Raw genomic sequence first — 25,508 nt, 5'->3', positions numbered from 1 at the left:
TTGGTGATGACCACGCCTGAGGGCTCGGAGGCCATTTCTAGCCTCCCAGGTAGTTGGGGACATGGCTGGGTCGTGCCCTGGGATGGGGAGGGTCACTGTGTGGAGTTTGCACATTCTCCCTGTGTCTCCGTGGGTTTCCTCCGGGTGCTCCAGTTTCCTCCCACAGTCCAAAGATGTGCGGGTTAGGTGCATTGGCCATGCTAAATTGCCCCTTAGTGTCAGGGGGACTAGCAAGAGTAAATGCATGGGGTTATGAGGATAGGACCTGGTAGGGATTGTGGTCGGTGCAGACCCAATGGGTCAAATGGTCTCCTCCTTCTGCACTGTAGAATTCTATGATTCTAGATTAAGGAAGCAGCTGAAGAAGGTGGGGCCCAGGACAGTATCCTGAGGAACTCCTGCAGTGATGGCCTAGGCTGAGATGATCAGCCTCCAACAATCTCAAAACTGAGCAGGTAACTGCTGTCTGAGTGATGCTGGATAATATTCTGGATGATGGCATCTTTCATCACTAATTGAAAGTGGACTGATGGTGCGATAATTGCCTGATTGGATTTTCCCTGTTTTTTGCGGACAGGTCCTACCTTTCCACATTGCCGGGTAGTTGCCAGTGTTGTAGCTGCACTGGAACAAGTTAACTTGGGACAAGGCCCTTATTAATGTTGCATCAGATGTTTGTGCATGAAGGGGAAATGTTATCACCAGAATCTTTTTAAATTATGAAATCATTAAAGTCTGGATTCTTTCCTGTAAAGATAAGATTATCTGTTCATTTGTCTCCCGGGGCATTCCTTGCTCAGAATGACTGATATAAAATTGCCTACATAAAATGAAAGCTGCATTTAAAAGCAATTCATGTTTGAAGCAATTTAAGATGTTTTGACATGGTAAAATATATAAATGCAAATTGTTGCACATCACATTCACATTTGTACAGAGTTTAGAGGTCTTGATTATAGGGATATTTGGCTGAAAAACCTCATCAATTGTGAGTTTATTCAATTGGCTTTCCATAGTCAGATGGGTAACCCTGTCCCATTGGATTTCTGCATCAATGTAAAATCAGAAATAGTCATCTGCTTTCACTTAAAATTTCTGCTATTTTGAACCACTGAAACCCATAGCATGAAAATGAAGAGAGCATTTAACATACTGGGCTTGCGTCTTTCAATGCAACAATGCACAGTTTACTCTGTCATATACTTTCCTTGGTTTAGATGTTGCTCTATGAGCGGTGAAACTACCACGACAAAAAATCGGTTAATCCAGTTCCTCACCCCCCCCCCCCCCCCCCCCCGAAGGCAAAAATAACAAGATTATCAATTTAACATTGTTATTTTATTCTGACTGGATGCATTCAAAAGATGATATTTCCATGATCCCATTAGAAATGGACTAATGCTCTGGAGATATTTATCTTCATCTCTGTCTATACTTCAGCTTCTGTTTTTCAACTCATTTTTCAGAGGATTGATTAACATCAAAGTTACCGAAACCAGATCAGACTTGGAATCTGAAATGCGTTATTGAAACGGGCATTGGAAGCAGGACACAGTAGAAATGTTTGCAGAGAGATTACTGATATTTCTGATCTTTGCCACCGAGAGTCATATCGTGTTCATCAACACTTTGGTGTGCGTATTTGCCTAAAATGGGCTGCTCAAAGTGGGCACACTAGATACATTCATATAAGAGAAGCCGTTATCCCATTCAGTTCATATGTTCAGAAAGAACTTGCTGTTCTTTGGTTACAGCATCCAATTGTTTGCAGGCATTTTGCCCCCAGTTCTCTGTTCAGAGTAAATGTTGATCACTTTATATGTGAAGGAATTCATATTTGTCCGAAACTTGCCTTCTACTCGTTTGAACCAGTGTTGTCTTGTCAAGTTTATTTGGAGTTTTTTCCCAGACCCTTTTCTACATCATAACTTCAATACACCGAGATGTTCATCTGTCAGTTGCCAACATTTGACATTTAACAGCTTGAATTTCTTCAGTTTTTCTGCATACCTCATCTGATTGTCGTGATCCCTTTTGTGATTTATCTCCAAGTCATTTTGAGAGCTTGGACATCTTCATTTCGTCATAGTGTTTAGTGACAGGGCATACAATACAACCAAATGTGAGACGTGATTTTTCCCAATGTGCCATTCATGGGCGACACAGTGGTTAGCACTGCTGCCTCACAGCGCCAGGGACCCGGGTTCGATTCCAAGCTTGGGTCACTATCTGTAGGTTCTCCCCATGTCTGCATGGGCTTCCTCTGGGTGCTCTGGTTTCCCCCCACAATCCAAAGATGTGCTGGTTAGGTGCATTGGTCATGACAAATTCTCCTTCAGTGTACCCGAACAGGCGCCGGAGCGTGCCAATTAAGGGATTTTCACAGTAACTTCATTGCAGTGTTGATGTAAGCCTACTTGTGACACTAATAAATAAACTTTAAAACAAAAGTGTCATAACAGCTAGAAAACCAGTGCGGTCTGAGCTGGTCTGTCCAACCCAGTCCGGACTGCAATCGCCCCACACGTACTCATTTTTGTGGGAGAGTGGTGAATTGCGTGCTGGTTCTGGAGGGGTGGGGCCTAAACACGCTGGTGAGCCCAGCTGCAAGCGATCAGGTGCCATTTTGAAAGGATGCCCAATCTCCCAGTGCGCTAGGCGACCCCCCTTCCTCCCTCCATGGACATTGGGACACCCCCCTCCCTTAGTGGTGACATATTTCCCTACCACCTCCCTGACACAGAACGCCAGCATTGGGGCTCTCCCAATAGGTCCCCCTTCATGACCCATGAAATGCCCCACCCCTTCACGGCCCCCCCATAGGCCCCATTTCACTGGGCTCCGAGCCCCCCAGTGTGGCCATCATGCCTGGTCTCTGCGAGTGGAGACTAGTAGTGACTCTCGCGCCACACTTGAAGATCAGAAGATCCTGGGAACTGGAGCATCTGGCGTTGAACAGGCTAAGCATATTTAAATACGACTTTAAATATGTTAATCGGCCTCGGGCACAATCTGGTTTGTGCCAGTAGAAAGGGACCACAACAATTGCAAACCGTTGGGCGCGAAACTTGTTTTTAGGCCCGCACACTATTTCCCGGGATTGGCACGCTCTGCCAATCTGTGGCGAGGCTGGAAAATCGCCCCGGGTAGTCTAATTACACAACACAATTTGGAACTTTGTGCATAACAGATTTGGTTAGGTAGTTCAGTATGTTCGGTTACCTGAGGCTTTGCTGTGGTTGTGTGGATTGAGAGTCGAGTCAATGAAAAGTGCTGCATAGCTTACCTTCAACAGAAACCAGTTCACCACTACCCACGGGGAATGTTCAATGTCTATTTTTCCCCCAATGTGTAATATTCAATACCCATCAGTCTTCAATTTCACCCATCACTGCTCTGGCCTTTTATGTGTATTTTGCCAAACTTATTTTGTATTTCCCAAGCCACATCCTCAGACTCCTGGTTTCGTACGGCCTGCCAGTTTGATTAGTTTGCGGTGAATTTTTAAACTCGAGCTTGTAAACAGCAGAGAAAAGTAAAGTTTATTTATTAGTCACAAGCAGGCTTACATTTAACACTACAATGAAGTTACTGTGAAAATCCCCTAGTCGCCACACTCTGGCGCTTGTTCGGGTAACACTGAGGGAGAATTTAGCATGGCCAATTCACCTAACCAGCAAGTCTTTCGGACTGCGGGAGGAAATCGGAGCACCCGGAGAAAACCCACGGGAGAACATGCAGACTCTGCGCAGACAGTGACCCAAGCCAGGAATCGAACCCAGGTCCCTGGCACTGTGAGGCAGCAGTGCTAACCACTGTGCCACCCGCAAAGGTCACAAAGCCAATTCCTGTGAAAAGTCACTCACCACTTAATCCTCCACTCCAGCGCAATTGCTGTAACAAGTTCTCCTGCATTCTAACCGGTTTTTAAAAATCCATCCCTCAGCTTTCACTCCATATTCCCATGTCTTTAAGCTGAAATAGCCACCCATTATGCAACACTTGGAGAAAGGCTTTTTCAAACACAACTTAAAGCTCATTGTAGGGATCTTCATAGTCCATTTGGGATGTTTTTCAAAAGAACTGCAGAGGTCAAGGTGGCAGATTCTACACCAGCAGCTGTTTAGGAGGCACTCACAAATCAGTTTCTGATGACCACTATTTATTATTTTGTATGGTATTGATTCAACACTGATGAGTCCGCAATTACCTCGAAGAGTTCTGACAGAATATGTACGCCAAACATCATCAGAATATTGACGGGCCTGATGTGTATTTCCAGCATTTCCATTTTTCAGTCATAATAGATAAGATTTTATATGAAATGTTATTCAGCTAAACACATTTTCTCCCCCCATGGAACATTGGTAAAATAGATTTTGAAATCCAGGCTTAACTGCCTGGAATGCTATTTTCATTGTGGTGACATTGTTTTCATCTTGTGGTCTGGCATGATGAGTCTGTCTTTGCCAAGTTGGAGAGAAACGAGAACACACAAGTACAAAGCTTTTACTGAAAACCAGCCTGCTTTAACAGAGATTGTAAATGTTCTGATCATGAGAACATTTAAATTCTAGAGTATTGACGTCAAGTTTATTGAATGAGTTCTGAACTCCGGACAATATTCATAGGGCAGCTTGGTGACACAGTGGTTAGCACTGCTGTCTCACAGTGCCGGGGTCTCGAGTTCAATTCTGGCCTTGGATGACTGTGTGGAGTTTGCGCATTTTCCCCGTGTCGTGTGGGTTTCCTCCAGGTGCCCCAGTTTCCTCCCACAGTACAAAGATGTGCAGGTTAAGTGGATCGGCTGTGCTAAATTGCCCCTTGGTGTCCCAAAATGTGTAGGTTAGATGCATTAGCCATGGGAAACGTGGGGTTTCGGGGAAAGCACAGTAAGAAATCTCACAACACCAAGTTAAAGTCCAACAGGTTTATTTGGTAGCAAAATCCGCTAGCTTTCGGAGCACTGCTCCTTCGTCAGGTAAGTGGGAGTTCTGTTCACAAACAGGGCATATAAAGACACAAACTCAATTTACAAAATAATGGTTGGAATGCGAGTCTTTATAGGTAATCAAGTCTTAAAGGTACAGACAATGTGAGTGGAGAGAGGGTTAAGCACAGTTTAAAGAGATGTGTATTGTCTCCAGACAGGACAGTTAGTGAGATTTTGCAAGCCCAGGCAAGTCGTGGGGGTTACAGATAATGTGACATGAACCCAAGATCCCGGTTGAGGTCGTCCTCGTGTGCAGAACTTGGCTATCCGTCTCTGCATGAGAATCTCACGTGAGAACACCATCCACCAGGTACACGGTACATACTCTTGCAACTCGGCCAACGTTGTCTACCTGATACGCTACAGGAAAGGATGTCCCGAGGCATGGTACATTGGGGAGACCATGCAGAAGCTACGACAACGGATGAATGAACACCGCTCGACAATCACCAGGCAAGAGTGTTCTCTTCCTGTTGGGGAACACTTCAGTGGTCACAGGCATTCGGCCTCTAATCTTCAGGTAAGCGTTCTCCAAGGCTGCCTTCACGACACACGACAACGCAGAGTCGCTGAGCAGAGACTGATAGCCAAGTTACGCACACATGAGGACGGCCTCAACCGGGATCTTGGGTTCATGTCACATTATCTGTAACCCCCACGACTTGCCTGGGCTTGCAAAATCTCACTAATTGTCCTGTCTGGAGACAATACACATCTCTTTAACCTGTGATTAACGCTCTCTCCACTCACATTGTCTGTACCTTTAAGACTTGATTACCTATAAAGACTCGCATTCCAACCATTATTTTGTAAATTGAGTTTGTGTCTTTATATGCCCTGTTTGTGAACAGAACTCGCACTTACCTGACGAAGGAGCAGCGCTCCGAAAGCTAGTGGATTTTGCTACCAAATAAACCTGTTGGACTTTAACCTGGTGTTTTGAGACTTCTTACTGTGTTTACCCCAGTCCAACGCCGGCATCTTCACATCATTACAGGGAAAGGGCAGGGGAGAGGGCCTGAGTAAGATGCACTGTCAGAGAGTTGGTGCAGACTCGATGGGCCGAATAGCCTCTTCTGCACTGTAGGGATAGTATTGGAATTCTATTATTCTATTAGTTATATTTTATTTTCTTTGTCCTTAGTTTCTTTAGAGCTTCAGAACTCTATATATTCTCCACCAATTGGGTTAGAAACCTAGTCAATAACTTTCTAAAGATTTGTAATAGGATGCTTCCCTTTGGGCACTTGGCAGGCAATGACACCAAATGATGTAATGATTTGATGATTGTAAGAAGCAGATCTATGTAATTTGTGTTCAGATGAATTGTTTTGCATCTCTTCTTCCTCGTGCTGAGTGCCACAGGAGCAGAATTTCCCTTCCACCAAATATTCTTGCCCCTGTCCTGTAAGTTTTGACTTGCACTGGGATACAGTTGTGTGTTACAACAGTCCTCCAATATCTAACAATAGTTTTTGTCTGCTTGGGAGGTAAGACTAGGTAAGATACCTCTCGAGTCAGAAGGTTGTGAAAACTCTGGAGTCCCACTTTAGAATTTTATGCAACCACTCAATTTATCAAGGCCTACATGATGACCCAAAGATGATCCAAACTATTAATTTATGACTTGAATTACAGTAAAACACAGTTAGATATGGGGTTTCAACTTAAGCTTTAGGTGTTTCCAACAATTTGCATTCCTATGTGCTTCTAACAAACAAGTACATGAATGGTGTACACTGAGGGAGGATTTAGCATGCCCAATGTACCTAACCAGCCCGTCTTTCGGACTGTGGGAGGAAACCAGAAAGAATGCATGTTTTGAATATAAAGGGTGAATCAGAAATAGATTCTGAGTTTGACCCTTTATTTGGCACATGTTTCTTTATTCTGGAATCTACAGAAGACAGGACGTTTGCTCATTTTAAATGAAAATGGATTGCTTTTGTTGAAAAACTACTCTATTTACCACCCGGACAATTGGATTTTCATTCTGAGGGGATGGCGTGTTATCAGGAATACTGCCCGACACTCCTGGAAACAGGGCCGAGGCAGGCACAGGGGCTACTGGGTGTGGAAGGGCTGCGTAAAAGGCCTGCACCCATCATCCTAGATTCCATCTCCGCTTTGGAAAAGAACAATAAAATACAAACAGCCTGCCAGCCATCACCCCTCAGGTCCCCCTCAACTCTGACACAATCCCCATGTCCCACCCATACCAACTCATGCAAGCTCATGTCCTCCCCCATGCCCCTTGCCCCTCATGAATCTCCGTCCCAACCAGTGCTGCTTTACTCACTAACCTCTGGCCTTTTACAGCTGCTATGCTATTATATGCTCTTCTGCCCATCCCCCATGATCCTTAAATGCCTCTATGCTAACTTAATGCCAACTAATCCCAACCCATGCCTCCCACCACCCTTTGCCCATTTTATATTTGTTTATGGAATGTGGGTGTCACTGTCTAGGCCAACATTTATTGTCCATATCTAAGGTAGTGGTGAGCTGCCTGCTTAAACTGCTGAAGTCCATATGGTGTCGGAGCATCCATAGTGCTGTTAGGAAGGGAGTTCCAGGATGTTGGCCCAATGACAGCGAGAGAAACCTATTGTGGTGATGCTTCCATGCATATGCTGCCCGTGTCCTTCTAGGTGGCTAGAGCTTGCAGGTTTGGAAGGTGCTAATGAAAGAGCCTTGGTGAGTTTTGGCATTGCATCTTGTAGATGGTACACATGACTTGGTGGCAAAGGATGTGACTGTTTAAGGCAGTGGATGGGGTGCCAATTGAGTGGATTGCTTTGTCCTGGATGGTGTCAAGCTTCTTGATTGTTGTTGGAGCTGCATTCATCCAGGCAAGTGGGGAATATTCCATTACACTCCAGATTTGTGCCTTGTAGATGGTGGACAGACTTTGGGAAGTCGGGAGATGGGTTTCTCTCTACAGAATTCCAAAGCTATAACCTTGTAGCCACAATATTTATATGTCTGGTCCAGTCCAGTTTCTGGTCAATGATAACCTCCAGGATGTTGATGGTGGGGGATTCAGTGATGGTAATGCCTTTGGATGTCAGGGGGAGATGGGTAGATCCTCGCTTGTTGAAGATGGTCATTACCTGGCACTTGTGCGATGTGAATGTTTCCACTTTTCAGCCCAGGCCTGGATATTGTCTGGACTTGTTGCACTTGGATATGACTTCTCAGGTACTGAAGCAGTCCATGAATTGTGCTGAACTTCATGTAATCATCAGCGAACATCTTCACTTCTGACCTTATGATGTAAGGGAGGTCATTGATGAAACAGCTGAAGATGGGGAGCCTGGGACACTATCCTGAGGAACTCCTGCAGTTATGTCCCAGGATTGAGATGCTTGACCTCCAATAATCTTCCTTTGTGCTGGATATGACTCCAAGCAGTAGAGAATTTTCCTCATGATTATCATTGACTTCAGTTTTGCTAGGGTTCCTTGATGCTGCACTTGATCAAATGCTGCCTTGATGTCAAGTGTAGTCACTTTCACCTCTGGAGTTCAGTTCTTTTGTCCTTATTTGAACTGAGGCTGTAATGAGGTCAGGAGATGAGTGGCCCTGGTAGAACCCAAACTAAGCATCAGTGGGCAGGTTATTGCTGAGTAAGTGCCACTTGATAGCACTGTTGAAAGCACTTTCCATCATTTTGCTGATGATTGAGAGTAGACTGATGGGGGTGGTAACTTGTGGGCTATATTTGTCCTTTTTATGGGCAGGAGATACCTGAGCAATTTTCCACATTGCTGGGTGGATGCCAGTGTTGTAGCTGCACTGGAACAGCTTGGCTAGGAGTGCAGCAATGTATCTTTTAAATGGTACACACTGCTGCCATTGTGTGTCGGTGGTGGAGGAAGTAAATGTGTAAGGCATAGGATGGGGTGCTGGAGCTGTAGGTGGCTTTACCCTCATAGTATTGAGCTGCATGAGTGTTATTGGAGCTGTGCCCATCCAGAAAAGGATGAGTGTTCCATCACATTACTAAAGGTCCTATTTTTGAATAACAAAACACTGTAACATTAAAACATCAGTCAAATACACATGCAATCATTCCTTTCTGAAAATTTCAATAACTTGTGCAAAAGTCATGATGACTTTTTTTCCCAATGTCTTATTTAATAACCAGGAACATTTTTTGAATCTAGATTTAAAATATGTACGTTTACTGTAACAAAACCTAGTCAGTTATTACATAGTATGGAATTATTGAGTTAAGTATGTGCACAAGTCTTCAATCATCATAAAATGAAAATCTATTAACATAAAGCAATTTGACTTTTATCGATATATAGCACATTAAAACAATAACTCTTTGATGTTTCTTTACTGCAGTTATTTTTCAGGATTGCAATGGAAAATAACTTAAAATTCAGGCAGGGCCGTTGTTCTCACCTTTTCACACAGGATTATTATTGGCTTCTTCCTTGCACATCAAGTGGTGTCAGGAGTCCAGAGGTTTGGCCCATAGTGAATATGTCTTTTCATCCACCTCACTTCCTGATACTTCTTGGGGCTACCATCAGAGAGGAACAGCAATGGCCTTGGGTTAACCCTTGGAGATTGAGGGTATTTAGAAGTCTCCCCTTTCAATAGTCCGGCCCCCCACTTATCTTTTTGCAATTGTCTCTGCCCAGGCTTACCTGGTGTTTCTGCTGATCTAAACATGGGCGGCACGGTGGCACAGTGGTTAGCACTGCTGCCTCACAACACCAGGGACGTCGGTCCGATTCCCGGCTTGGGCCACTGTCTGTATGGAGTCTGCACGTTCTCCCCGTATCTGCGTGGGTTTCCTCCGGGTGCTCTGGCTTCCTCCCACAGTCCAAAAGACATGCTGGTTAGGTGCATTGGCCATGCTACTTTCTCCCTCAGTGTACCTGAGCAGGCGCCAGAGTATAGCGACTAGGGGATTTTCACAGTAACTTCATTGCAGTGTTAATGTAAGCCTACTTTGACACTAATAAATAAATTTATGCCAGGCTGTCTTTTTTGGTACCCAAACTGTCTCATGGACTACCCTTTCAAAACTTTGTCCACAATGTTTTGAATGTTTTAGAAGCTTTTTTTTAACCTGCGTTCCCCTAGCATTAAATATTAATGGTTGGGGATGAAGATGTTTTAGTGTGCAGCTTGCATCTGAGTCTTCAGGGTGATGCTCTGAGATTGATAGCCTCAGCCAGTGTAGTGCAGCCTTCAACTGCAGGATTTAGGTATCAGTTCAAGGACATTATGTTATTTCTTTGAGGTGAAGCTTCAAAGCCAGCCAGTATTTTCTTTATTACTATACAGCTATAACTTAGCGAAGACCTTGTTTATCCTTCAGTACAATTGGATTATGCTTCACTGTAATTGGGATATTTCTGAAGAGCTGCCAAATTTAAATGACCATCTTTAGGATTGAAAAGCTACCTTCAGTAAATCTATCATGTCTGGCGTTATATCTCATCAATTAGATTATAGAGTGGCATTTAAAACAGCCCTGACAGGAAGCCGAGCTGCACTGGAGAGTATAAAAAATTACTTTGTGGGAAGGGATGGATGTGAGGACATGTATTTTGTCAAAAGAGCCTATTACAGTAAACAGTATTCATAGTTAAGATGATTGTGCGTCGTCTTTTGTTTTTGTCTGGGGCCTTGAGGGGAGGGGGTGGGGGGTTTAGAACTGCGGATGTTGGGGGGTAATGGTGGGAAAGGGTGTGCGGGTCGAGACAGTCGTGTGGTCGGCTGGGGTAGGGACAGGTGTCAGTCAGATTAATTTGAATCGTATTTTCAGATGGTTCCCAGCCCAGGGTAATTGCCTAGGGGAAGTTTACATGCTGGGAAAATGCAATGCAAGCCTTACCTGTGAAATTCTGAGAGGTGTTCCCCAGTGCATCTTTGGGGCTCTGCCCCCAGTCTGACATTAGGGTGCTTGGAAGTTACAGTGTTAATGCGTTATTGGACTCTTTCTCACTGCCTCATAAGTAATTGGAATACAATCGTTGGGAGTCTCTTGGGGCTCCCTTCATGGCTGGAGGATCAAGGACAGCAATACAGAAAAACAGGAGCAACTACACAGGGAAGCCATATTCATAGCAGTTATTCAGAGAGCAGCTCTCCTTCATTAACTGAGGAGAAAATTGTAAGGGGCCTTCATTTTCACAAAGCTATATCGCCTGCTGCAACCAGATGTCAAGGTTCATCAGTGAATGGGCAGCAGACAGTGGCCCTTAATACGGGCTGCTGTCAGGTTGCAGATATCTCACTTCGCAGCACACCACTATTTGGGAGGTCACCAAGGTGCTTTATGTGAAGAGCTACACCTCAATCCCCATGGATAAAGCAAAGTGGAATGAAGGAGCACCAGGTTTCACCCACATGGCAGGATGCTGCCCACGAGGCAAGGGTGCCATAGTATGCATGAACATTGTTGTAATGACCTCAATGAGGGCCATGAGGTTGGCTTCTTTGCTCCCTGATTGGGCAGGCAATCATGAGCTCAATCAGGGAGTCTCGCCTGTATATATTATATATATATAGAGGCGTTTCAGGGCTACTGGCACTCTGGGTTCAGACTTTGTACCTGTTTGTACCTGAAGCACTCCGAGGAGTTGAATTGAGTTCGTAAATTAAGGGAATCTGGTAAAGGGATGCCGGCCTCTGAGGAGTTATTTCAGTGGCGACGAGGAAAAAGAATGACCCTAAGGAACTTGCTCACTAACAGCTGGCATTGCTTTGAGTAAACCATTTTCAGGCATCATGCCTCTCTTTGGGAATAGTCACTGAAAGTAAGCATGCAGGTACTTAAGGTGGTATTTGGCAGAAGCCAAATGGTATGTTGGCCTTCATAGCGAGAAGATATAAATATAGAAATAGGGATGTTTTACAGCAATTATATTCAGGGTCTTGGTGAGGCTACACCTGGAGTATTGTGTGCAGTTTTGGTGCCCTTATCTGAGGAAGGATGTTCTTGCTATAATGCAGCAAATGTTTACTAGTCTGATTCCTGCAATGGCAGGACGCCAAATAAGGAGAGACTAAGTTGGTTAGGATTATATTCATTGGAGTTTAGAAGAGTGAGAGGGGATTTCATAGAAACTTATAAAATTCTAACAGGATTAGGTAGAGTAGGGGAGACCAGAACTAGGGGTCATAGTTTGAGGATAAGGAGTAAACTTTTTAGGACTGAAACGGGGAGAAATGTATTCACCCAGTGGGTGGTGAATGTGTGGAATTCATTACCACCAAATGTAGTTGAGGCCAAAATATTGTCTGATTTCAAGAAGAGATTAGAATTAGCTCATGGGGCTAAAGGGATCAAGGTATATGGATGGAGGGTGGGATTAGGGTATAGAATTTGATGATCAGCCATGATCAAAATGAATGGCGGAGCAGGCTCAAAGGGCCAAATGGCCTCCTCCTGCTTTCTATGTATGTTTCTATGTATTAGACTGTCTCAGTTAGTTTGTCTCAAGAATCAATTAATTTCCCTTCCATTATATTGGAAGGTTTTTCATCACTTTCTGACTTTAAGCAACTACAAAATAGAACAGAATCACTTATTGGAATTAGTGTGACTTGAGGGCCAAAGCAGTACAACAAACTGCAAATTTTGGAGAGATAAGTCAGAAGATGAGTTTAGCCAGATTAACTACTGAAATGGTTAGAATAGTAGGCTCATTATTTTTGTAATATTACTCAGAGGCAAGTTGTAAAGACGGAAAAAGTGAATCCGATCATAACTGTTGTCTGTATGTTTACTTGATAGAAAATAAAGCAGTTTACTAACATGCATGGAATTTCAACATTCTGAGCATTTTCTTCATCCATCTTTGGTGAGGCTGAAGAAATCCATTCTCGTTAGACATGAGAACTCTGTCTGAAAAACAAGGGACACTATTGTTACATCCCTGGACGATGCCATTGTATGAGTAGATATAGGGCAGTGGGAGCAAACTCGCATAAAAGTAAGACATTCAGACAGCTTAAGAGAGCAGCTGAGGCCCCTAAAATCAAGAAGGTATCTGCAGTGGACCTGAATTGTTAACAGCTTCATAACTCCATTTATTTGCAATAAGATGGCTACGAATATGTCAGCATTACATTACAAGGCTTTTGTTATGTAATTGTTGGATGCTAATGTGTGATTAATGTGACTGGTTTAAGGAACAAAAGGGTGCAAGGTCACCTAAGAGTGCAGTACAGCAAGGACAAAGGCACCGTTGTGCATTAAGTGAACAGTCTGTTATCAGGAATGCGGTGCCATATAAATTAATACTGAGCTCGTCAGTTACATTACAGAAGAGGGCACTGTTTTTTGTGCTCTTGGAAAAACGATTAAAATTGAGGAAAACACTGGTAAAAATCCTGGAAAATCACAAGACGCTGCAGTAAAAATGACTGCGGAAGTCCTTGAATCCTGGATTTTGTTTTAGATTGACTCGTTCAATCACTGTAAAGCAGCAGACACTGGTCATGGGTCATGGGAGCTAATGAAACAAAGAGAATGAAGTGCCACCGCGTTGTGCCATCTTCCAGCCAGTAACATCTTTTGAAAGGTTTTGGAAAACAAATGAACATGATTAAAACTTGCTGATAATAGACTTGTTCATAATTAGCTTTAGCACTTTTGGCTTCATAAGTAACTAGACTGGAACAATTTCCTTTCAGATTTTAGTTGGCAAAGCATCATACATTTCCTTTTTATCCATTGTTGCTTTCCTCAGTTTTGCATTAGCTGCAATGACTGCATATTTGTATCCCTGATCAACTGTGTGTCACAAAGAGAGGGATGTGACACTACATTGAAACCATTGTTATAGAGTGTTTACTGTTTTGTTGCAGGAAAATTGCGTAATTGAGCAAGAAATGATAACAGTAAATAATACGGATGTATGTCTTTGCCGCAGAAGGCTGTGGAGGCAGGTCATTGAGTGTCTTTAAGACAGAGATAGATAGGTTCTTGATTAATAAGGGGATTAGGGGTTATGGGGAAAAGGCAGGAGAATGTGGATAAGAAAAATATCAGCCATGATTGAATGGCAGGGCAGACTCGATGGGCCGAGTGGCCTAATTCTGCTCCTATGTCTTATGGTCTCATGTGTTAGAATCTTGTTTATTTTGCTGAAGTATAATTGTAAGTACAAAAATTCGAAGAATTCTGTGAATTTAATGGAATCATACTCATCATTTTCCTATGTTAAGAGCAATTGTAGTTAAAATAAGTTTATGGAGCAGATATGTAATTGGTGCGCTTAAAGGTTTGCATTCCGCCCTTGTTTTCTATACATAAATCAAATATTAAATAGAATCCCTAAAGTACAGAAGGAGGCCATTCGGCCCATCGAGCCTGTACTGACAATAATCCCAGGCCCCAGCCCTGTAACCCCATGTATTTACCTTGCTAATCCCCCTCATGCTAGGGGACAGTTGAGCATGGCCAATCAACCTGATCCACACACCTTTGGACAGTCGGAGGAAACCAGAGCACCCAGAGGAAACCCACGCAGACATGGAGAGAACATGCAAACTTCACATAAACAGTCACCCAAGGCCAGAATTGAACTCGGGCCCCTGGCAGTGTGAAGCAGCAGTGCTAACTACTGTACCACCATGCTGCCCATATAGTTTTATATTGTTAAACATAGTGGAAAAGAATGCAAAATACAAGGAAGTCGTGTGAAACCTTCCCAAATCATTAGTTAAGCCTCAGCTGTAGTATTCTGCCGAAATCTGGGCACCACACTTTCAGAGGAATATCAAAAGTATTTCTCAGGGTACAGAGGAAATTTACCAGGGAGATAGCAGGGGTGAGGAACTTTAGTTCTGTGGAGAGATTGGAGATGCTGGGATTATTCTTCTTAGAACAGAGAAGTTTCAGGGGAGACCTAATAAAAGTATTCAAAATTATGAGCGCTTTTGACAGTGCAATTAGGGAGAAAGTGTTTCCTCTGGCAACTAAGTAGGTCAGTAAATCCAGGACTTTAAATAATTGGCACAAGACTAGAAGAGACTGTTTTTCACACAAGAGAGTTATAATGATTGGGAATGTACTATCTGAAAGGGTAGTGGTGTCAGATGCTGTTGAACTTTCAAAAGGCAATTAAATATGTATTTGAAGAGAAATTGCTAGATTATGGGGGAGAAAAGCTAGTATGTGGCGCTAAATTCATTAGATGTGTCAAAGGACTGTTCGAGACATGTGTCTCATTTCCTGCTGGAAACCATACTTCGAAATTGTTTGGAAAATTGCACTTAGAAATTGTTTGGAAGAATTGCGTCCATAAATTGTAACAAATGACTAAAAGAACTATTAACTAAACAATTTATTTTCAGGCAACTTTAAACCACAGAACGGAATGTGCACCTTATTTTTAGCCCAACTGAGAAAACTAATTTCATGGGTATATTTTACACACTGTCCTTTAAGCAGACATTTAACTTTTTCAGAATCAATCCAAATTTATTCTATCTTCCAAGAATTTATTCCTGTTCTTTTCTTTTCTCAGTCTGTTAACTTACAATCTTAGAACTGGCTTTCACGGTGAGGTTTTCTTTTCCCAAAGAGTCTTCCTCTGGCCTAAGCTAGCTGACTTTTTAGTCTCATTTCAACTCTGCATGAACTTTGTCTTTACAATCCAACCACAAGCTTCTACCCGCATTGTCCCATGGCGAATCATAAAGAGTCTTTATTTGGCCTCCAGCTGCTCCCTCTCTCCCAGTTGAGGCAGACTAAAATATACTGTGTGAGATATTCTGTGATATCCTAGGAAAGCCTGTAACCTGCACTTAACAGGGATTTTTTCAGCAACTTTCCTCGTAGCAATGCGAATCACAGGGGCCTTGCATCTGGGTAGGTTGCTGATTAGACGGCACGGTGTCACAGTGGTTAGCACTGCTGCCTCACAGCGCCAGGGACTAGGGTTTGATTCCAACCTTGGATGACTGTGTGGAGTTTGCACATTCTCCCCATGTCTGCATGGGTTTCCTCCGGGATGCTCCGGTTTCCTCCCATAGTCCAAAGATGTGTGGGTTAGGTTGATTGGCCATGGTAAATTGCCCCTTAGTGTCAGGGGGACTAGCAGGGTAAATACGTAGCGCTAAGGAGATAGGGGCCGGGTGCGATTGTGGTTGGTGCAGACTTGATGGGCCGAATGGCCTCCTTCTGCACTGTAGGGATTCTACAGTCCAAAGATGTGCAAGTAAGGTGGATTAGCCCTGCTAAATAAATGCTCCTTAGTGTCCAAACATGTGTAGGTGAGGTGGATTAGCCATGGTGAATGCATGGGGGTTACAGAGATAGGGTGCGGGGAGAGACTGGGTGGGATGCTATTCTGGAGACTTGGTGCATTTCTGGACCAGATGCGTTTTACGGCAATTCATGAGAAGCTTTATGGTCACCGGCTAGCTTTCAATTCCAGGTTTATTCCTTCATTGAATTTATTAGTTAAAATTCCACCAACTGCTATGGTGGAATTTGAACTAGTGGTCCCAAGGCCTGGGCCTCTGGATTACTGGTGCAGTGACATTAACCACTATGTCACCACCTCGCCACTACAGATTTTGCATAAGAGGCAGTGAAATTTTGAATGCTATCTCCTGCCATATATGAGCCGTGTCTTTTGAAGTGATTGGCTTGGGAAGAGACTGAAATATCACATTTTCTTGTTCAGAATTTTCTCTCCTTATTTTTCTTGACACTGAAATTTCAGTTTGTGATGTCAATTTTCCCCAATCACCAGCATTTAAACTTGCAAGGGTTGGTGTGCCAATCAGAAATGCACTCACCAGTGACATACCCCATGCCATTATTTTGAATATATTGATTCTAAAACCTAATTTATCCCGAGTTTTTTTTTTAAATAAACAAATCCCCCTTTGCTTTACCAGGCAGTAAAACCCTGGTTGATCTGGAATGTGGGTTGTGTTTTGGGGGAAAAAAAAGTAAAAAGCCTAAAATAATGTGAAACTGGTAGTTTGAATAACAGCTCTGCATTTGTGTCACAAGTGTATTAAATTTTGTGCTGAAATATTCTGAACCCAAGTCATCTGTAAATTCTGTAAAGTTCAAATGAGTTGATAGATTTTCTCCTCCACGTTAAGTCTTCCCTGGGTTTATTAAAACTATTCTGAGTTTGTCTTTGTTGTCTGTCTGGCTCTGACAAATTGTGTTGAATCTTGCTATATATCAAAGAGTTTGCTTTTGGATCGACTCTGCTCAACCTTGCACAGAATTTTGATGGCAATTGGGTTTCACAGTATATGAGCCGCACTATAAAAATGGTAAAATCAAGAATGCTCGCTGATGGTGTACTGAAAACAATGGAAAATATGATGCAGTGTGTCTGCCAAACTGACTACCAACTCAACTTTTAATCCAATTGTTCTTCTCTTTCTTTCCCTTCCTTGCTATTAGTTAGAATTTTCTAGAAGCATGCAGCACTGGGTGGGGTGGGGATTGAGTCCAAAAATATATATATTTAAACTGAGTATAACATCCACTGGTAAGTGTACTTTTTATAGAAGACGGGACAATTCTTTTTGAAGGGAGTATCCCCTCACCTTTCCTTTTCCAGTATTTTTCAATCAATCTTGTGAATTATTCAAGTGGTACTCTCCCAGCTTACCTCCCTTTGATTCGCCTCCAGATCAATACTTGTCACAATAACCATGTCAAATCTATCCATTGGCCACTTGCTGCCCATTGAATATGGTCAGGCTGCAGATTAGCAGTAACCATAGTTCCTTCAGCCTATCGACATAGCAGTCCTAGCAAAACTGGAGGAATTATTTCAACTGCACTTGTATGGAAATTATATCATTATCAGTTTTAAAAACATTGAACATTGAAGAAAGGTTAGCAGCAGAAAACTACAGGCTACAACAAAAACAGAGAATGCTGGAATATCTCAGCAGGTCTGACAGCATCTGTGGAGAGAGAATAGAGCCAACATTTCGAGTCTGAATGACCCTTTGCCAGAGCTCGGTTTAAGGGTTATCCAGATTCGAAACGTTGGCTCTATTCTCTTTCCACAGATACTGTCAGATCTACTGAGATTTTCCAGCATTCTCTGATTTTGTTTCAGATTCCAGCATGCACAGTATTTTGCCATTAAGCTTCAGGGTAGTTTGCTTAACATCTGTCATAGGGAAATTGCTAAATCCATTACTAAGAAGTTCAAAGCAGGATACTTAGAAAAATATAATTTGTGAAAGGGAAATTGTGTTTAATTAATTTATTAGAGTTTTTTTGAAAATGAAACAAGTAAGGTGGATAAAGGGAACCTGTAGATGTGGTGTACTTGGATATCCAGAAGGCATTTGATACCATATCAAAGGTCACTACACAAAATGAGGCTATGTGGTGTAGGGGGTAACATATTGGCACAGATAAAACATTGGTTGGCTAACAGAAAGTAGAGGGTAGGGATAAATGTGTCCTTTTTGGTTTGGCAAACTGAGTGCCACAATGATCAGTGCTGGCCTCAACTATTTACAATCTACATCAATGATTTGGCTGAAGGGCCGTGTGTATGGTAACTAGGTTTACGGACAACACCAAAATAGGTAGGAAAGCAAGTTGTCAAGAAGAGGTAGAGAGTCTGCAAAAGACTATCGCCAGATTATGTGCGTGGGCAAAAATTTGGCAGATAAAATATAACGTGGGAAAATGTGAACTTGTCCACTTTGGCAATAGAAAAGCAGTATCCTATTTAAATGGAGAGAGATTGCAGAACTCGATAGTACGTAGGGTGTCCTGGTACATGAATCACAATAAGTTACTATGCAGATACAGCAAGTGATTAGGAAGGCAAATGGAATGTAGTTATTTATCGCAAAGGGAATGGAATATAAGAATTTTTACTGCAGCTGTACAGGACCTGAGTGAAACCACATCTGGAGTACTGTGTACAGTTTCAATCTCTTAAAAATATATATATAATTGCATTAGAAGCAGTTCAGAGAAGGTTCACTCGACTTATTCCTAAGATGAGGGACCTGCCTTATAAAGAAAGATTGAACTAGTTAGCCCTACATGAGCGGTGATCTTAGTGAAACATAAAAGATCCTGAGGGGATTTTGGGAAGATGTTTCCACTTGTGGTAGAGACTAGAACAAAGAGACACAGTTGAAAAATCAGAGGCCTTCCATTTAAGACGGGGATGAGGAGAATTTATTTCTCTTAGAACCATTTACTTCCCCAGAAAGCAGTGGAGGGTGAGTCATGGAATTTATTCAAAGCAGAGTTAGACAGGTTTTTTTTTGATAGACAGGAAAGTCAAGAGCCTTGGGGGCAGACAACGAAGTGGAGTTGAGACTTGACCAGATCAAACATGATCGTATTGAATGGAGGATCAGGCTTGAAGGGCTGAATAGTCTGTCTCTTTCCTAAGTTCTATGCTGCAATGTTTACTGGTGACAGTAGAACAACAATATTGTGTTTGTATCATTAAATCATCATTCAGCATATCTTACTGTTAATTTTCCAAATGTCTTTTGCTGTAAGAAACCTGAAGTTTAAGTCAGTCTTTTAAACCATCATTCTGCTACATTTCATTCATTCATTAATACCTTAATTTTCCTTCTTGTAGGGAGCCAGTTGGAAAGAAGAAATCTGGTAAGGAGCATTTAATTTATTTGTCCATGTGCTAGTTGTCTGTTAATAAAACTATTTTAAATTGTTTAGCCTGAAGGGCTCTCTGCATACCAAGGCTTTAAATATTTTCTATTAATTGCAATCTACTGTGAAATTTTGTGAAATGGTAAAGCGTTTTTCTTACTATCTTGACAATAGATGATAATATATGAAGAGGCTATTTTTCAATCATAGACAATATCCTTCACATAATATAGATGGGACAGGATGGTGAGAAATTCTAAAGACCAATCCAAAGAACTGCTCATGGGAATTCCTATCTGGTAACAGGATCACCAACAATTTCCCATGTTAAAAAGAAAACTTGCGAAATGCTATATAAATGGGTATGGGTAAGACTATGTGTTCTGCATGGGACTCAAAACTCTGAATGTTCAGCTGAAGGAAAAACTGCCAAATTCTTATGAAGAATTAAATCAAGTAACCATAGGTCAATGCGAGACAAAATTATGAATGACAGTTATGAACACATGGTTAGACAGTAGGCTATTCAGCCCCTTGGGCCTGCTCTGCCTTCAATACCATCATGGTTGATCTGATTGTGGCCTCAACTCTTATGTTCCCACCGAAACCTGATAACCTTTAACTCCCATGTTCGTCAAGAAATATCAATCACCCTGCCTTCACCACCGTCTGGGGCAGAGAGTTCCACAGATTTTAATTTTTTTAAAATTAGTATCACAAGTAGAGTTCCATTAATACTGCAATGAAGTTACTGTGAAAATCCCCTAGTTGCCACACTCTGACGCCTGTTCAGGTACACGGAGGGAGAATTTACCACGGCAAATGCACCTAATCAGCACATCTTTCAGACTGTGGGAGGAAACCGGAGCACCCAGAGGAAACCCACACAGACACGGGGAGAATGTGCAGACTATGCACAGACAGTGACCCAAGTCGGAATCGAACCGGGTCCTTGGTGCTGTGAGGCAGCAGTGCTAACCACTGTGCCACTGTGCTGCCCCTCTGAGAGAAATGATCTTTGCGTCTCCATCTCAAATGGGAGACACTTTATTTTAAAACTGTATCCCCTAGTTCTAGCCTCTCCCACGTGGGGAAATATCGTTTCAGTATCCACACCGTCAAGTCTCCTCAGAATCTTACATGTTTCAATAAGATCACCTCTTGTTCTACTAAACGCCAATGGATACAGGCCCAGCCTGTCCAACCTTTCATTATTAAAAAACAGGGGCAATTCTCCAACCCACTCATGTAGGCACAAATCCTGTTATGGCCGGAGACTCATGCGAGAAGGGCCATAATATAATTTGTGCCAGGGAGAACTCATTTTAAGATTCTCCCTCCTCCTGGCTGGTGATGTAATCTGGTTCACCCCCAGCGAGGGCATGAACAAGATGAGCATATTTAAATCTTCATCTAAATATGTAGGATCAGTTTTAAGATGAATTCACCCACCCTCAATTGCAATATGAATCTGGCGGGAATCAGTACCTGTCTCCACAAATGGAGACCAGACGTGATGACCATGCCGGGGGGGGGGGATAGGAAGCCATTGGAGCACCCTTGTGATAAGGGATACGGCATGAAGGGGCAGGACCTGAGGGGGGTGACACCATTTTCATAAATGACCTGGATGAGGAAGTGGAGGGATGGGTTGGTAAGTTTGCCGACGGCACGAAGGTTGGTGGTGTTGTGGATAGTTTGGAGGGATGTCAGAAGTTGCAGCGTGACATAGATAGGATGCAAGACTGGGCGGAGAAGTGGCAGATGGACTTCAACCCGGATAAATGTGTTGTGGTACATTTTGGCTGGTCAAATGGGATGAAGGAGTATAATATCAAGGGTAAGACTATTAGCAGTGTAGAGGATCAGAAGGACCTTGGGGTCCGGTTCCATAGGACTCTTAAATCGGCCTCGCAGGTAGAGGAGGTGGTTAAGAAGGCGTATGGTGTGCTGGCCTTCATCAATCGAGGGATTGAGTTTAGGAGTCGGGAGATAATGACGCAGCTATATAAGACCCTCGTCAGACCCCACTTAGAGTACTGTGCTCGGTTCTGGTCATCTCATTACAGGAAGGACGTAGAAATTATTGAAAGGGTGCAGAGAAGATTTACAAGGATGTTGCCTGGATTGGGTGGCATGCCTTATGAGGATTGGTTGAGGGAGCTCGGTCTTTTCTCCTTGGAGCGACGAAGGATGAGAGGTGACCTGATAGAGGTGTACAAGATGTTGAGAGGTATAGATCGGGTGGATTCTCAGGCTTTTTCCCAGGGCTGAAATGGCTGCTACGAGAGGACACAGGTTTAAGGTGCTGGGGAGTAGGTACAGAGGAGATGTCAGAGGTAAGTTGTTCACTCGGAAGGTGGTGGGTGAGTGGAATCGGCTGCTGTCAATGGTGGTGAAGACCCCGATAGGGTCTTCTAAGAGACTTATGGATGAGTACATGGGACTTAATAGGATTGAGGGTTATAGGTAAGCCTATATATAAGCCTAGGTAGGTAGGGACATGACCGGCGCAACTTGTGGGCCGAAGGGCCTGTTTGTGCTGTAGTTTTTCTATGTTCTATAGTGGGGTGTCACTCACTTGAGGGGGCTGGTAGAGGCGATTGGATGGGAGTTGCCTGAAGCTGGTGATTTGTAGGGTGGGGGGGGGGGGGGGGGGTGGTGTCTGAAGCCAGTAATTGCGGGGGTAACAGTGTGTGTTGCAGGGGGTCAGGGTTCTAGCATTATTTTAAGATTGAGCACCCTTTAAAAACAGCACCCCAATCTCTGTGGAGCTGGCATCTTTAAGTTCCACACATCTCTTTCACGGTACAAATCGCCCCAACTTCCAAAAAATTGTTGACACCCCCCCTCCCTGACACTCCCACCTGCATGGGCTAACCCCACCCCACCCAGCTGAACACCACACTCCCGAACCTCAACCCCCATGTCCAACCCTGACTATACTGTCCCCACATAACACTATATTTCTATTAATTGCCCCCCTCTTGAATGGCTTCCTATACCATAGTCAGTTTGCTCATCCACTCTGCAGCCACCCCTTTCATCCATTCAGGCTTCAAGAACCAAGAACCTGTTGGAATAATATCAAACGCTATTTTCTGGGTCCCCATATTTGCCTCACTTGTAGTCACACCTTCCTGTCACTGACCACTGACCAAATCAGAAGACCCTTTTCTAACGGGTGTGACTGCCTCCTGGTAAAAAGTGTCCAGGTAATTTTTGCCCTTCCCTGTTGCATCGCAATGTCTGCAGCTTGGCCTCCAGTTCAGTGACCCTGAGCTGAAGCTCCTCAAGCCGCAGACTGCAGACGTGTTTGCCCTGGATCACCCTAATATCCAGGAATCTCCACATTCGGCAATCCAACACATCACCTTCCTTGCCATGTTTGTTACGTGTTAATTATAATGAATAAACACTGCTACTCCCATTAACTTTAATACTGATGGTCAACATTTTTACAACTAGTAAAACCTTACAGTTACTAATACATTTTGTGGGATTTGAAGATAATTAAAATATTTGCCCACCAATCACTTATCTACTTTCCAGTGTTGTCATAGAGTCATGCAGTGCAGAAAAGGCCCTTCAGTTTGCAGCAACAATAATTACCACCAAAGATGCGCTAACCCCAGTTTCCTGCATTTGTTCCATATCCTTGAATGTTATGATACTTCAAGTGCTCATCCAAATATTTTTTAAGGGTTGTAAGGATTCCGAAATTCCCACCACCCTTCGAGCGAAAAGCATTTTTCTCAAAAGCCCTCTGAATCTCCTGCCTCTTACCCTAAAACTGTGCCCCCTCCTGATTGACCTCTTTTGGTCACACTTTGGTTTCTCTTAGAATGTGTCCCCTGCGATTTGGAATCACAGATAGTACAAGATTGAATCTGATAGCTCTTCTATGTGGTGGTTACTGCCTCCATCCGAGTCCTCCTTTCAACCACTCTTCTAGATGGTGGTTATTGCCTCCGGGTCCTCTTTTCCCCACTTTGCAAGGTGGTGGTTATTACCTCTGAGTCCTCTCTGCGCCCGCTCCAGTTCAGTCAAGGAGGAGTCAATAACGACTTGTAAAAAAGTGAAAGACAGCTTCTGCTGTTTAAACAGAAAGCACAATTCCAAAAGCTCTGTGATCCTATTCCAGATATTCCGAACATACTGTACTTGGACCTCTCAAGGAAAAGGAAAGGTCAAGTAATAAAAAAGGATTCTCAGCTATGGAACAGATTGGTAATGGTGATTTTTCATAGCATGCTAAAGGAAACACATCACCACTTCATAAACTAATTGTAGGCATCTTAAACAATGCTATGGGGAATGATCATTTTATTAAGTGCTTCAAATTGTGTCTTACTCTTATCACTTAAATGGCAGCCATTCCTACACATTGAAGGCAATCTGTGACAAAACGTTAATAGAAATCTCTGGACAGCATGGCCATGTGCAAATTATCTGAACATATAAGTCCAAGACAGGTAGTCCATACCCATCCCTCGAAACACAAATATAACTCTGAGTGATCCAATAAGTTAAAGCTGCACTGAATCCTAGAGTTAGAAGGATATGTACTTTGTGTTCCCACTATGTGGCTGCTGGATTTCAATTGCTTCATTTGTAACAAGTGTGGTGCAAATAAATTTTGGCAGATTTGTAGTGAAAACCCAGGCTCAGGGTCTAACCTGACTGAATAATGTTTCCTCCTCCTGTTCAGTTCCCTCCTCCGGATTACAATCTAAATTAAGCACCAAGATAATGCGACACCGCCCTATCCACCCCCCACCCAGTCCCCCTTGGACTTAGTCTCCCAAGTGCATTGATTCAGCTGTCTATATATTTTTAAAGAATAAGTAGGAACAAAGTTCTGGCAGCAATTCCTGACAAAGTTCCAAAGATACCACATAATAAACATATGAAATTGTATAATACACTAAAGAGGGTCGGGTGGGGTGGCTGCCCACATTGGAACAAATGTTGAAACATCTGATGAGAAAGCTATTAACAGCCTTCCATCTATGTATAACATGTCCAACCAGAATATTTATCGTGCCATAACTGTGTGAGAGTTTGAAATAGGGAAGGTATTCATCCATGTATAGGCCTCAAAATGGACCACCCAAATCTGAGGGGTCAGGGTGGATACTATCCAATGAGAAAATGTTTATTTTCTTAAAGACATTGGGGCAACATGGAGGACCAGATTGGCCTCCCTTTGTAGAACCTTCCTGAATATAATGGGATGGAAACCAGGTTGGTCTACAGCAAATCAAAAATCCACTCTATCACATCACAATATTGAGGTGAGAGTGAATGTTTATCCTCATTAAAGTTTAAAGTTTACTTATTTGTATCACAAGTAGGCTTACATTAACACTGCAATGAAGTTACTGTGAAAAGTCCCTAGTCGCCACATTCCGGCACCTGTCCAGGTACACTGAGGGAGATTTTAGCATGGTCAATGCACCTAACCAGCACATCTTTCGGACAGTGTGAGGAAAGCAGGCACAGGAAGAATGTGCAGACTCCGCACAATGACTCAAGGTGGGAATCAAACCCGGGTCCCTGCTGTAAGGCTGCAGTGCTAACCACTGTGCCACCGTGCCGCCTCATAAAGACTCCATAGGAAAGATTCATTGACAAGGTCTTTGCCTTATAATCAAATACATTACATTAGAAAACATAAATATACTGGTTCCTCACCTTAGGGGATCGTGACATAATGTGAAAAATATGTTATTTTCTCCATGCTTTAGAAATGAGCTAACCAACCATGTCATTGATGCCAATGAGAGCAACACACCAAAGAAAAGCACTAAGACTATAAAGCAAAACAACATAAAATCCTTAAATAAAGCCACAACTCAACAGAAACGAGTCACTGAAACATAGCAAAAAGTT

At 42.9% G+C, this 25,508-nt stretch overlaps 1 protein-coding gene across 3 annotated transcripts in view; it reads left to right on the top strand.

The window, feature by feature from the left end:
- The window catches only part of sh3pxd2b (SH3 and PX domains 2B), a 273,651-nt gene that overhangs the window by 181,456 nt on the left and 66,687 nt on the right, over positions 1 to 25,508 (top strand). For all 3 annotated transcript variants that reach the window (XM_078231114.1, XM_078231115.1, XM_078231116.1), the window contains one exon: positions 19,585 to 19,610. In XM_078231114.1, the coding sequence (XP_078087240.1) occupies positions 19,585 to 19,610 (26 nt within the window). The remainder of the gene's footprint in view (positions 1 to 19,584; positions 19,611 to 25,508) is intronic.

This window comes from Mustelus asterias, chromosome 16, assembly GCF_964213995.1.
Source record: "Mustelus asterias chromosome 16, sMusAst1.hap1.1, whole genome shotgun sequence".
Classification (NCBI taxonomy): Eukaryota; Metazoa; Chordata; class Chondrichthyes; order Carcharhiniformes; family Triakidae; genus Mustelus; species Mustelus asterias.
This window is presented reverse-complemented; position numbering and strand designations above follow the sequence as displayed.